This window comes from Vanessa tameamea, chromosome 8 (assembly GCF_037043105.1).
Source record: "Vanessa tameamea isolate UH-Manoa-2023 chromosome 8, ilVanTame1 primary haplotype, whole genome shotgun sequence".
Taxonomy (NCBI): domain Eukaryota; kingdom Metazoa; phylum Arthropoda; class Insecta; order Lepidoptera; family Nymphalidae; genus Vanessa; species Vanessa tameamea.
The window spans coordinates 5782555-5797408 of record NC_087316.1 but is presented as its reverse complement, the minus strand read 5'-3'; the positions used below and the strand labels follow the sequence as shown (position 1 = coordinate 5797408).

The 14854-nt window shown below is 38.0% G+C and overlaps 1 protein-coding gene across 11 annotated transcripts in view; it reads left to right on the top strand.

Moving 5' to 3' along the window:
• Arms (Ankyrin repeat-rich membrane spanning) overlaps nucleotides 1-14854 on the top strand; it is a 60496-nt gene that overhangs the window by 38858 nt on the left and 6784 nt on the right. For 5 of the 11 annotated variants that reach the window (XM_064215590.1, XM_064215591.1, XM_064215586.1 and 2 more), the window contains 18 exons: nucleotides 2277-2411; nucleotides 3090-3287; nucleotides 5448-5557; nucleotides 6142-6362; nucleotides 7320-7477; nucleotides 8093-8296; nucleotides 8599-8742; nucleotides 8987-9284; nucleotides 9787-9994; nucleotides 10227-10364; nucleotides 11679-11849; nucleotides 12008-12124; nucleotides 12566-12773; nucleotides 12846-13025; nucleotides 13447-13461; nucleotides 13813-14007; nucleotides 14153-14435; nucleotides 14657-14822. In XM_064215590.1, the coding sequence (XP_064071660.1) occupies nucleotides 2298-2411; nucleotides 3090-3287; nucleotides 5448-5557; nucleotides 6142-6362; nucleotides 7320-7477; nucleotides 8093-8296; nucleotides 8599-8742; nucleotides 8987-9284; nucleotides 9787-9994; nucleotides 10227-10364; nucleotides 11679-11849; nucleotides 12008-12124; nucleotides 12566-12773; nucleotides 12846-13025; nucleotides 13447-13461; nucleotides 13813-14007; nucleotides 14153-14435; nucleotides 14657-14822 (3128 nt within the window). In that variant the 5' untranslated portion in view covers nucleotides 2277-2297. Of the gene's footprint in view, nucleotides 1-500; nucleotides 1322-1750; nucleotides 1885-2276; nucleotides 2412-3089; nucleotides 3288-5447; nucleotides 5558-6141; nucleotides 6363-7319; nucleotides 7478-8092; nucleotides 8297-8598; nucleotides 8743-8986; nucleotides 9285-9786; nucleotides 9995-10226; nucleotides 10365-11678; nucleotides 11850-12007; nucleotides 12125-12565; nucleotides 12774-12845; nucleotides 13026-13446; nucleotides 13462-13812; nucleotides 14008-14152; nucleotides 14436-14656; nucleotides 14823-14854 lie in introns of those variants that run through there. The other 6 variants (XM_064215584.1, XM_064215585.1, XM_064215589.1 and 3 more) reach the window with 6 other exon arrangements.

Here is a 14854-nt window from a genome sequence, read left to right as displayed (position 1 = left end):
CAATGAGTATGAAGTAAGCGATGATTCTTACAGCATCGTTATGATAAAGTACGTTGACTTTAATTGATTCAAGTTCAATCGAAATTTCAATAATTATTTAACCTCTCACACAACATAGGCTTATATTTAACGTAGCTCAGGAATGCGGAACGATAAGCCGGACACTGTTTTACATCAATTTTAATTAGCATTATTTTGTATATATATTGTTATTTGATGTATAAACTTAATTTCATTGAAAAAAACAACGTGTTTTTTGCGCAATCACGCTTATTTAGAATACAACATTTTCCTCTCAGCAGTTCACCGTAGGCTAACCCGTTTTGTTTTCTTTAAACATGACGTAGTGTTTCCTTTATAACAAAAAAGCTATTTCATTCACATTATAATCTTTAGATTCCGTAAAAAATCTATACATGATATTTAAAAAACCTAGAGAACAACAGCGTCGGTGGGGAGGGCTTTGACTCGGGCACTGGTATCAATCTCATAGTCGACTGTCGACGTACCGACACACTGTGCCCGGACACCGAGCGACATGCTACCTTCGGAGCGAGCCGTCCATCGCACCGCCTCCGCGATCTTCAAACGTCTTTCTTTAAGAACCTACAGTACCTATTCTTTAGTACGTATCCGTCGCGTTCATTCATTGCATCCGCCCTCCGCCCGCCCTCACTACGTTGCTCTCTAAATAGTATCCGCCCATCGTGATCACGCGAGACAGTCCGAGTTCCCCACGCGGCTTAGTCACGACGCTCGCAAATCTGTCACTGGACGTTTTGCTGCGCGCTCATAATATTATGTGTACCGCCGCGATATGTCCCGTATGCCCGAACTGCCTACACCATCAAACACCGACAATAATGAATACGTACATATCCGCTGCCTTATTGCAAATATACACAAGCCGCGAAATGTGTCCAGGCCACCAGCGTTACCAGATTCGCTCCAGGAGGTGGCTCAAGAGTCAGCCTCATCGTCGGATACTGACCGCAGTCAATCAGATTCAATGCGATCAGATAAATCTGATAAGCCCGATGTAGCTGAACTGGACAAACCGGAAGAGGGCCCTGCAACACAGCGAGCTAAAAGTAACAGCTTCGCGGGTGCAATGTTGGCGCCGCCGCTTCTGCATAAGCTCCGACGGCCTTCATTTATGCATCTGCAAATTGGCAGTGGCAACGAACACATAGGCCCCTTGTCTGCAGGCCCACACCTCAACGTGCCTCGGTTTACCGTCACGGCGCCGCCAGGAGAACATCGCCGGTTCAGTCATGGGTTCCCATTCCATGGTTTCGCTCTCCGTCGACACTCAAATACGGTCTGCGCTGAAATCATTACTAGTGTTGTGCCTTCCAATTAATAACAACACTGAGTGGCTGTGTTTGATAAACACAACATCATTGTATCTACTAACTTGTGCATGTTTTGTTATTTTATGTCTCATTGAAATTTTTTAAAAGAAAATCATTTAAGACCAAAATTAAATCTGATAAATATAAAATACAAATGATTTTATACTCAGTAGTTACTTATCTGAACGAGTATTTTGCGGTGATATATAAGGATTTGTATTAAGTTATTTGTAACATATATATATCAAATGTAGATTAGCGTATCAGTCCGAATATACATAATTAATATGAGGATATAAATACTAATAAAACGTCATTTCAGCCTGTAAACACTATTGTGTAGTTTATGGAATTGCCTTGTGATATCTCTCTTTATCATTATATCTATAATTTGTATTCATTACATACGTTCTGAGCTGTAGTGTGCAAACGTTAACAAGTTCTCGAGTATTTTACTTGAAATAAATTAATTAACTTCTGAAATTGATGTGTTGTGGCCATGTTACGTTGGAGCTTGCAAGCGACTGAGGTGTTATTTTAATCAATGCATATAATAGAATATTATTGCTCAATGTTACCTGCATGATTTTGACGTATTGAGCCTGCGTGTAACGTGAAATTGACAATATTTTTTTCTTATTTACTGATATAACTACTTACCTGAGTACATTTGATATACTATAATCTTAACAAAATAGCAATAACAGCTATAGAATATATCTAAATAATTTGCTTACATTTTAGCTTGTGAGAAAAGTTCGTGCAATAAGTTACTAAAACATTTTTTCTTTTGTCCTTTACTACATATTTTAATACTACCCAAAAAATATGTATTTGTTTTCGAAAGCGTAATGCTGTGAGTTTATGTGTCTAACGATATAAATTAAAAATGTATATTTATTCATATTGCTTTGGCAACAGAGCCTCCATCGGAGCGAGTCGATGGTGTCCCTGGCGTGCTTCAAGACGCTCTCTCAATTGGTGAACAGCAACGGGAATGAACTTCAGAACTATCTGTCATCCAACAGAAACATCAATGTCGACGACAGAGACGAGGTTTTTACACTCTACATATTTACTAGCAGTATAAGTAACTTTGATAAATCGAGACTTACAAAAATGAAATAAATATAAAACGTACAAAACGTTTTGTCAGTTATGCGAACGAAGGAGGTACTCGAAAGATTCCAAGAACACTAAAGGTACGATGTTGTTCTTAAACAAAGCAGCAATGTTTGAATGTCATGTATTCAGCCTTTGTAATTGAAGGGGAAGAAAATAACTTTTGTTGTTGTTTTTCATTTTGGCAAAGATAAAAGTGTAATTAACCTACTACATTGATAAAATATATTTTTGTTGTTGTAACAAAAACACGATTTTTTTATATTTAATTACGTCTCAATTCAATTTAGTTATTGCTTAGTTTTAAATTTATTTACAATTTTTAGTATTTTTTATATTATACCTTTGTTGAATACACTTATTAAGTTATCTGTACCTTGTAAATATTATAAATGTGAAGGTTTTGATCGGTGGATGTTTATAACTCAATTATGCCAGGATGGCTGATCTGATCGGAATGAAATTTAGAATAGAGATAGATTATAGTCTGGATAAGCGCATAGGATACTTTTTACCCTTAACACCTGAACCACCAATTCTCAACTACTAAATAATACATATACAAATAAGACGAAAATAAATAAAAACTGATAAATATCATTAATGATTTAGAATGGTACAACAGCGCTCATGTGCGCAAGCGAGAACGGGCGCGTTGTGGCCGCGCGGTTGCTGCTCGGAGCGGGCGCGGACGCTTGCGCGGCCGACACCGACGGGTGGACGTCGCTCGCTTTCGCCGCTAGAGGGGGACATATATCAATTGTTCAAGAGCTTCTCGACGCTGGTGCCCAAGTTGATTCCAGAGATTGTGTAAGTTATAATTATATATTGCGGTCGATTGCACCTACAAACTATACCTAACCATTATAAAAGTAACTATTCGAGTAGGTAGTCCACGTGTCTACAATTAAACAATGGAATACTCCAGCAAGACCGTGCTTAACACTAGTTTAAATTCTGCATGCTAGGTTAGTACGTGATCTTTTACTTGCCACTTATCTCCAGTAATGCTGATACATTGGAATGCGAACTTAAACTTATTATAAACTATTTGAAAAAGATATGTAATACATACATATTATAAAACACTAAAACACTACTAAGTCTTATGAATCCAGTTATAAAACACACGCTACTGAACTGTTTATGTATCTAAATTTTATTTTAAATTTGTATTAAGTAAGTAAGTTAAGTAAATAAGTAAGTTTTTTTACATTGGATATTATTTTAAATCAATTTTGTGGGAATTTTAAAGAGCGAACTTTAGTACGAATCCGGTCATGTTCGAATACGAATTTCCACCAGCGTCCTTTCTGATCATTTTATTTCGGTTGCTTTGAAATATATTCCTAGTTCTTTTACATTTTCGGAAAGCTAAGTAAACGATTATGTTTTTAAAATAATCTGCAGAACAAGTTTCATAATGATTTTTTTTTGTTTTTCAGGCATATTTGATGGAAAAAAAAAAAATATTGAAATAATATCGTTTTCCGTCTCGCATTTTTAAATTTGGACCGATAATTATTGTTTAAATATTGAAAAATATCCCGTGTTTAATCGTTTTTATAAATCAGAAGAAAAAAGTAGATTTTAATTGATACTTTTTTTAAAATAAGTTTTTGAAGTTGCATTTTTGACTTATTTATAAAAAATTTAAAAAACGCGATAACTCAAAAATAGTTCACTTATGCATTATGCATATGGGGGTTAAAATTATCGCAAATAGTCACCCCTATCACCTCCTAACGGAAATACGTCGAATTACCAATAACCCTGTATATAACTACAAACATATAAAGTTACTTTCATTTGTTTAATTAAAATAAGTAGATTAAATTTCACTGTATCTTTACATTTAGATTTTGTATTACTGTACGTCTGTCTTCTGTATGTTCACTTCTAATTTATTTGTCGAAATATTTGCTCCTAAGACACGTTGAAAGAAATTTAATTAAGATATGTGTTTGATATAAATGTATTTTGTTTCCTTTTGGCAATTCAATTTTCGTAACTGTTTTATCTGTTACATATGGTATTCAATAAATGGGTGACGTTCGAATTAATATTCGACAGCGCGTAAAATTTTCCATATTTTTGAAATCTTTGAATTATGTTCCGTTTGAGAGATGTTATGACTGATTGTGACCCAAATAACTATAATAGAGCATTGACCATGTGTATTCTGGACTGTGCACCAAAAATTTGTATATTTATACTTGAGGTGGATCATTGCCAAGAAATCAGCGACATCCCCACATTCTTAAATCTGTATAAAGTATACTTATAATATAACTTCTTTTAACAATAACATTGTATTTATAGAATGTTTTACCCGCCTAATAATGACGACCAGTGTAATGCATTCCTTATAATGGATTCTTTGTTCTCAAGCGCTCTTGTATTTGAAATGTGTCGCCCATTGAATGCCTTCAACAATATTTACTTTAAATGAATTAAGACAATTTTCATAATAAATATATGTTAATGTATGGAAAATGACTGACTGAATATAATCGACCTTGATTTTTTATACATAAATCAATTTGTATGCAAATACACGCACAATTTAATGAATTCGTTCCATGTACAAAAATGTGCGTCAGGTCTGTGTGTAAAATTGGAGGATCCGCTGTTTCATTTGTTTGATATATTATACACCAACAATACTTTGTTCCTGCATATATCGTGTCCTATACTGCTGCCTCAACCTTTTGATTTTGAGCAATTGATTTCAAATAATATGAAAATTATGTTATTTCTTGAATAAAGTTCAGGATTTATCATTTCATATAATTTTTGAAAACTAATATTCCGGGTTTCTGTAATACCAATTTAAATCGGCTTAGTAAAAGACAATGTCATTCTGTCTTTACAATTTTAGGCAAGTTATCATATTGGGATTCTTTGAAAATAAAAAGTAATAAGTGTTCGATTTTAGCTATCAATTATTGCATCAACATTTTATTACAGGGTGGTTGGTCGCCACTCATGTGGGCCGCCTACAAAGGACACGAGGAAATTGTTACATTGCTCCTTGAAAAAGGTGCCGATGTTCATGCGCATGGAAACTATAATATCAAGTACGTATAGCAAAGTACTTCATTAGTCTAATGGCTAACCTCTTCAGATGTCGTGAAATATGAAATGTGTGTCAAGTAATTCTCGGTAACAGTCCTGAGTTAATAACATTCGCGCTGTTTGTACTACCGTGCCCCGAAAAGCATCTAGAGCTATTGGTACTGTGAACGCTACGTTCGCGTCAGATTGCCACTCCATTGGACTTTAAGATTGAGGAGATAGAGAGTAAACCCTGTTGGCACTCACAATAAAAGGGGTACAATTATATCTCTTGCGTAGTTGTCTAGTCTGAAAAGTCACTAAGTTTAAGATTAAAATTAAAATCAAGGAGAATATTCATAAATGATATTCATATCGGGGTCTACGTAACAAACAGTACAATAACTTACATACTTTATAGCACATCTAATTAAGAATGGAGAATATACAGATCATAAACAACCCACCAATGGCATAACTGTTGAAATTATTATAGTATTATTTTGTTAACGATCGGGGTAATTAGTAATTGAATAAGTAGTTATATTTGTCAATCCAGGACCATAACTCAAAATATAAAGTGTAATCAGCGTCCTTGTTGTCGTAGTTCACTAGTATGGGCGGCGGGGCGGCGACACAGCGGCGTAGTGGCGCGCCTGCTGGCGGCGGGCGCGCGGCCCAACTCGTGCGACAAGTACGCCACGTCCGCGCTCACGTGGGCCGCGCGCGCCGGCGACGTGGCGTCCTGCGCCGCGCTGCTGCGCGCCGGCGCCGAGTCCAACACCTCCGGCATGTACTGCTGGACGCCGCTGCTGCAGGCCACCCACGGTCAGTGTCACGACTTCACGCGCGACCACCGTTTATAACGCAATCGAATTCGAATTATAAAACGAAATAATTATTAAGTAACTAGGCGTTATTTATAAATAATAAAATATATCGGTCATTTTATCTTAAAACACTTTGGCTACAATAAATAATTGTATAATTGTTTCCCTCTGCGATAAATATTGTTTTAATATAAACAATATTAGTCACGTATGTGACTCATATTGTTCGAATGCCAAATATCGCAATATAACAAGATTTTGTCTTTGAAGCTCCAGGAAAACATTTACTCTTGACAACACCGCGGCAAACTTACGCCACTTTTGGTTGGTAGCCAAACTGAAAGCATACAACTGTTTATACAATAAACTAGAATAACGATATTTTTTACATTTTATACGGGAAATTGTATCATAGTGTGGGTATATTACACTTATACTATGATAATGAAAATTATATTTAATTTAGCATAGTAAGCAAAAAACGAAGGAGCATATAATTCTGTATAAGAGAGATTTTATTATATGTATAACTTACATGAGCTTGTAAAACTAATTTTATTCATAAGTTATTGATCTACAAGAACTAGCCAACGGCCTGTTAAGGCGTGGATATACAAATATCCTACGTGACTACGTAAAATATACAAAATTCAGTTACGTTGCTTCCGTTTTTGTCAGCAATCGTTACCTAAAAATATATGTTAACTTACAAAAAATATTCCTCGTTCCAAAAAAAAAACAAAGAACATTTAAAAGGAACAATATATTTTACATCGTAATAATATTAAGTATCACAATACTAAGGGAGACTTATTAAACACACACTAAAAAATCAAACTATGTTTTTTATGTAAGGAATAACTACAAAAGTATTCATAGAGTAGTAGTAATAGTAGTCGTTTTCGATATCTTTGTTTAATAATAATTACATATTACTATAAATTTAATCTTACAGGTAACCATTTTGAAATAGTTCAAATGTTGTTGGAGCACAAACCGAATGTAAACGCGTTGGACAAGGACGGTTGCACGGCGTTGGCCATCGCTTGCAAAGAAGGTTTCTACGATATTGCACTCGCTTTGATAAACTCAGGGGCTTATATTAACGTACAGGTAATTTTTCATATTTAAAAATCAAAGCTACTGCCACACTTACTACTTGGTAAGAAACACTTAAAAGCTAGATGATCGGTCGTCCCTTGAATATTTACCAAAGTGTATATTTTTCTATCAATACAAATATTGTTACTGTCTGTAGTTTTATTGATAATTTTTGTTATGTATTTTTTATATCAAATAAATAAAAACAAATACATTTTTATAACTAATTAATAAATAGTATTTCTATATAATTAAGTAATTTATTTGGGAAGTCTGAAAGGTAATTACAGTCCAAATGTGTTCGATTCAATTTGTCTTTAGCTTTAATTATGACAGCTTCAATGTAACCTTGTAATAAATGTGATGCCAAATTTAAGTCTTTACTCGATAAATTAGTGACATTACCGTTTCAGAAATTTTCCGGTAAATACGTTATGACCTATAAAACTTGACACATCGTTTAAAGATGTTGTGTCTTATTAATAATATACTCGTATAATTTTAATGCGAATGAAATAAAATTTTCTATCAAATGTTAATCGTAGCACATTTGCTTTACTCTATCTTGTAAATTTTGTAGCCTTTCGTAATCTATTTTATTACAATTATCTCTGTAATCTTTTTCAGGATCACTCAAAAGATACTCCACTAATATACGCAGTGAAGGGAGGATATAAGAATATAGTGGAGGCGTTACTAAAAAAGCACGTGGATGTCGATCTTCCCGGGAAAGAAAAGAAAACCCCAGTGTACACGGCCGTAGAGAAAGGGCATGTTGCCATAATGAAACTACTCCTGGCGTCTAATCCAGATTTGGAACATTGTACTAGCGTAAGGTTTTTTCCATTATACTGCCTTGTCATGCCTTGCCATGTGTACATAGTACACAGTGGTTAAAAATAAGCTTAATTAAAAAGTACACAAGTGTGTATGCGATCACTCAATCAGATCAGGTGTTGAAAGTGAGGCACTTTCAGCATCTGATCTGATCGGAGTGTGTTAAGTTCAGTTTTAACCGATTTAGGTACTTTTACGCAATTTAGGCACAAGTTACCGACTTCTAAACTCTAGACTAATCTAAGATTACTTGAAATATAATCAATGACCAATATTTTTTTAAAAACGTTCCACAGAGCGGCGACACGGCGCTGCTGCGTGCGGTCCGCTCGCGCAACGCGGAGGTGGTGGCGCTGCTGCTAGAGCGTCGCGCACGTGTGGCCGCCGCAGACAACCGCGGCGACACCGCGCTGCACGTCGCCATGCGGGCGCGCTCCAAGGTCAGTCTCCTGCACCACTTTAAATTCACTTAGGTATAACAGTATGCCTTGTAGAGGGGTATTAAAATTATATAATAAATATTATTGTAGTATATAGTATAAAATATATATAGTTTCTTAGTAATCCTGATTATAATTTTTGAGCTCCTTTATGCATATAATGTTGGAATAAAATTAAACTGAACTAACTAACTAAATTACCTGTTATTATATTTCCTAATAATAATTAAAAATTGATTTTTAGCAAATAGTGGAAATTCTACTAAGAAATCCAAAAAATAGCCAACTTCTGTACAAACCTAATAAAATGAACGAAACGCCGTACAATATCGACATGAGCTACAACAAGACAATACTGGGTCAAATATTCGGTGCGCGAAAGTTAAACACTAATGAAGACAATGAAAACATGCTCGGCTATGAGCTGTACAGCGCAGCTTTAGCTGATATGCTCTCAGAGCCAAGTCTATCCGTCCCCATCACCGTGGGTCTCTACGCTAGATGGGGATCTGGAAAATCATTTTTGCTCAACAAACTCAAAGGTAAGTAACATTACAATCAAATAAGGAACAACTCACTTACAATGATCTATAAGTTAGTTTTCAAAGAGACACTTAAATCACAAATCTAATCCGCATAGATTGATGCCATCACAGGTGCCACCGTCATATGCTTAATGAGCCAATCGAGACTCGTGACGGGTGTCAGCAAGCCTTGCCAAATAGTATATCATTAAAAACGATAAAACATCTAACCCAACAGCGACAATATGAAGCGGTGACTTAACACTTATAATATATTTATTGGACTAAGAGCCCCTAATTCTCGACCTGACTTTATGTGAGAGGTAGGACGAAGTTAGGTAAAAGACGAGACCACGTGATGCAGTGTTCGCCACGGCTTTATACGCTAACATTGTGAGGAATATATACCATTATTTAAACCGGCAATGCGCTCTTAGACGTTGTGCCTGTGATCACACTGGCACCCTTCAAATCGGAAGAAGAAGCTTTCAATCCGAGTTTAAAAGCAACGTTCCCTCAGAGGAGATGAAGAACTTCGCCCGGCAGTGGAGCGAGACGGGCTGGGCGTGGTCGTGGGCGGTGTCGTGGGCGGCGTGGCACGTGTCGCTGGCGGCGGCCGCCGTGGCGGCGGTGGCGGGCGCGCCGGCGTACGTCGCCCTCTGCGTGCTGTTCGCACTCTTCGCCGCGCTCTACCTCACCTTCTACTTGCTGTGGTACCTGGGAAATAGGTGAGTGTCCTTAACAATGAATTGAGCCCACTTGTTATTCCTTGATTATTAGTTTTGACAGACTTTTTTTTTAAATGTTAAAAAGATACATTACTTTTTTGTATACTATACATACTCTTTACCTTGTGTATACAAAAATACTTATTGTATGTCAGTATAGAAATAGATACATTGAATTGTTATTATAAAATAACCAATTAAGAACTTTAACGATTACAATTTTTTTTACTAGATACGAATGGTGGTGGGCGGGTGGAATGGTGGGAGCCCTGGGACGTCGATTCAGCTCTCTGCTGTTGTTGCTGCAAGTGATGTTTTGCCATCCTCCTGGACCTGACGACCCTCGTGCTCTGCCCGCTACGCCCATAAGGTAAGGAAAAAACTAAATATTTAAGTAATCAAATGAACACTATAAATGAACTTTTGTTTCTTATAATTATTATTAGTGCATAAAATAACATTGCTATTAGTTACTTGCAAATCGGATGGAATATGTAAATCTAAGGTTCGTTTATTATATATAAAGGCAGAAACATTATGAAGTATTATATTTGATTCTTGTTTATTGGCATATAAATCTATTTATTTCGTAATTTGGTGTCGGAATAAAAAGCAATGACTTGCTGAAGAATTAATATTAGTCATCATTATTATTTACTATTTAGCCATACTTGCCAAGTTAGTCACTACAACCACATGACTGACCTATAAAAAACATTCCTAGCATGTTGATAAAAATAAAAATATTGCCAATGTCGCTTGTTTTAAAAATGTTTATATATTTTGTTAGACAATATTAAGTAATATTAGTATTACGTTAGAAGACCTATATCCTTTGTTCTTGTTTTTTATAATACTATTTTGAAATTTCTGTCGTATCATTTAAAAACATGGCAACAAAGTTCAGCATTAAAAAAATAATAATGAAACAATCAATTTTTGCTGCCTCATATTTTGAAATAAGAAAGCGAAGTTTCTGCAATGAATTAAACGACAGATATTCAAATCATCCACCAAACTCATTTTGAATATTACATTAGATGATTTTTTGTGTACTTGAAGTACAATACATTTTAAGTGAATGTTTTCCACATTCTTTTTTTTTTTTACAAATGCTTTCTGATAGTACGTGGTCGCTGGCACATCACTCCTTACATCGCCAATGCGAAACAAACTGCCAGACTTTGGGAACTAAGATATTAAGGCCCTTGCACCTGCAGTTACACTCACTGTGGCACACTCACCCTAAATACTAAATAATTATATTTTGCTGTAGAATGTGTGACGCGGTGCGTACTCACTTATCACATATATTGACAAGATTATAATTCATTTATATTATTGTTGGATGAACTATATCTAATGAGCAACAATGCCTATAATCGAAATAACTACTCTAATGGTCAGTGGTTACCTACTTCTTGTATGGTAATGTATTATGATAAAAACTTTAATTGTGGCCTTCGCGCGGTATGTCAACAACAAACTGTTGCTCTATCCAACTGAAAAAAGTAACAGAAAGTATTTTTGTTCGGCGAGTGAATAAACAGCACCTTAATATCTACAAAGTTAAATTAGGATTTACAGTGAGTCCTTAGAGAAATACAAATATATTTATTAAGAAAATATCGTTAGTAATTGAATAAGTCCAAGTTGGAAATTTATCGAGCAATGGTTACTGCAGGTTTCACTTCACGGAAGGCATGAAAGGCGGCGCGGGACAGGAGGGCGAGGCGATGGTGGTGCAGATGATCGGCAGCTTGGCCGAGGCGCTGGAGTGCCAGTACGGCCGCGTGTGCACCCGCCTCGCGCGCGCCTTCCGCCCGCGCCCCGTGTCCTCTACGTCCGGCTGGAAGTTAGTACCTGCCCGCCTGCATCTTTGGGGCCTTGCTGTTAAAGCGAGCTGTTTTATAAAATGTTTCCTATTTATTAACGCAAGAAATTAACGAATATTATGTTTCGAGTTACATTTATAAATGTCGTTAAAGATAGGTAATAAAGCTTTCGTTTCAGATGGCGCCGAGCTTGTTGCATTCCGCACATAATAACATTCGAATTGAGCTTTACCTGCGTGCTCGTCGGAGTCTGTGTACTCATTATATACTTCACGGACAGTGAGACGGACCCATCGTAAGAATACAATTTATTTAGTATAAAAATTTTAGGAGAACATTTTAAACTCTTGCCAATAATATCCATTTTTTATTAGTATTAGTACTAGTATCGTGTTCATTGGAAAAATATGAAGACATCGCATGACAATGTTCTCAGTAAAAACTATATACACTAATATTAGCAGCCTGTAAATTTCCCACTCCAGGGCTAAGGCCTCCTCTCCCTTTGAGGAGAATATTTGGAGCATATTCCACCACGCTGCTCCAATGCGGGGTGGTAGAAACCCGCATTGGTTCCACACTAATATATAATATAACTATAATGCAATTCTCGTCGGATCGACTCCGTCTACTTTCCCAGCCGAGATCTAAAAACGTTCCCCATATAAAACCCGACTCAGCTTCGGCGCTCGTGCACGCGAGCGCCGAGACTGAGCCGGGCCGCGCGGTGTGTCAGGCGGCGTGACGTGCAACAGGGGCTGATGGTGGGCGCGTGCGCGGCGGCGGGCGCCGTGCTGCTCGCCAACCTGTACGCGGGCGCGCGCGCGCTGGCCGCGCTGGCGCTGCCGCCGCGCGCGCGCCTGGCCCGCCTCGCGCGCAACATCCGCCGCGACCGCGCGCACGCCGCCGCGCTCCGCCCCGAGGTGCAGGCGCTCACGCACACGGTGAGGCCTCGTCGACTCGCTCGTGCCGTCGGGTAGCCGACATCCGATACTCATCGACCGAACCCTCGTTAGGTGTCGTGTCTGGATGCCTTCACCGGGCAGCAGACGCGGCTGGTGGTGGTTGTGGACGCTCTGGACAGCTGCGAGCAGGAGAAGGTGCTGGCGCTGCTCAATGCCGTGCACGCGCTATGCTCGGACCCTAAGAGCCCCTTCATACTGCTGTTAGCCATTGATCCGCACATTATCAGCAAGGTAAATACAAAATTACACCAACATATTACTTCGAAGGACTCATCCTTTTCCTTTTAAATTATACTTTATTTATTTCTAGTTTATTATATGAACATAGTATCAACTATATTATTGTTCAATCAAATAAACTGAAGAATCATTATAAATTTTGTTTTTCAGTACTCCATTAATAGGCTCAGCATTCACTTGATTTTAAAAACATATTGTACTTATACGATATAATAATATCGAGTTCCGAGCACATTAGCATAAGCCAATTTATTTCACTACTTTTTCTAAACATTATTTCTTTTTTAATTTTGGAAATGGCAATTCAAATAAAAAATAATATAAAATATAAATATAACTAATGTATTGTATATGATACCTTTGGGTAGTTTTCATTAAAATAGGCAATTTATCAAAAATTTCAAATGCGCAGGTTGCTTGGATGGAGGTTAGTTAAGTGTTGGGTGTGTTCGTTAGACTGTCCGACCGCCAGTGTTGTGCCCACGGACATCGATGTCGATGTCTTATCGTGTGCTTGCATGATCGGACTTATTTATATTTTGTTCCCGTTATTGTGAATTTATATTATTTTGCCTTTGATGTTGCATGAATACGTTTTAAATTTTTAGAATTTTTAAATTACCAAATGTAAATAGTTCCGTAATACATTATCATAAAACTCTTACTTATTTCTATAAATAATAATACATGACTATATGGAACGATCAACGCAGCTTATATAATCTGTTCGGTTACCCAAACTTGTTCACGTACAATGTCTCCCCAACCCATCATTCAGGCAGTAGAGATAAACAGTCGTCGAGCGTTGTCCGAGAGTAACATCGGAGGATGGGACTACCTGCGGAACATGGTGCAGCTGCCCTTCTACCTGCAAAACTCTGCCCTGCGCCGCGTGAAGGTGGCGCAGCAGACCGCCACGCGCCGCTTCCAAACCCTCGCCTCGGACGACTTCAGCACCTCTTTGCAGCGATCCGTAAGATAATAGACAAGTTTTAGATACAATAATGTACAATTTAAATACAAACATACATCGTAATATAATCCCATATGTGTTTCTATAACGAGCATACAAAACCAAATGAGCTGGAAGTCACTCATAATCGTCTCGATCGCGTCAGGTGTCGGCGCGGCGGCTGTCGTCCACGTCGGAGTTGATGTCGAGCCAGGAGCGCATCAAGGGCGCGCGCGGGGAGCGTGGCGAGCGGGCGGAGCGCGGGGAGCGCGCGGGGCGCCTGCGCATGTCGGAGTCGGTGGCGTCGTCCGTGGCCTCGGGCCTGCACCGCGCGCCCCCGCCCGCCGCCGGCGCCGCCGACCTGGGCCGCGTGCTGCTCACCGACGACTACTTCAGCGACGTCAACCCGCGCAGCATGCGCCGCCTCATGAACGTGCTCTACGTCACGGGTCCGAATGCTTTTTTGGCAACTCAGCTTCCAAAGTTATTTTTATGACGAACGTCATTAGTCTGTCGCATAAATCGTGGAACCAAATCAAAAGCTGACAGACGCAGACGATTAGATTAGGCTCTGTCTCGTATCGTTTTTTATCGATAAAATTTTGTTGTTTGCATTTATACATGTTTTATACTTATACATCATAAATTTGAGGTTCTCGTTAAATTTCAGGTCGCCTTCTAAAAGCGTTTCAAATTGAGTTCAATTGGTATCAGTTGGCGTCGTGGGTGAATCTGACAGAACAGTGGCCGTACCGCACTTCGTGGATTATTTACCACCACGAAACATACGAAGAACACATTGATGATTCTACTTCTCTGAAACATATATACGAAAAGTAAGAATAAAATTAATTATATATAAAAGTCG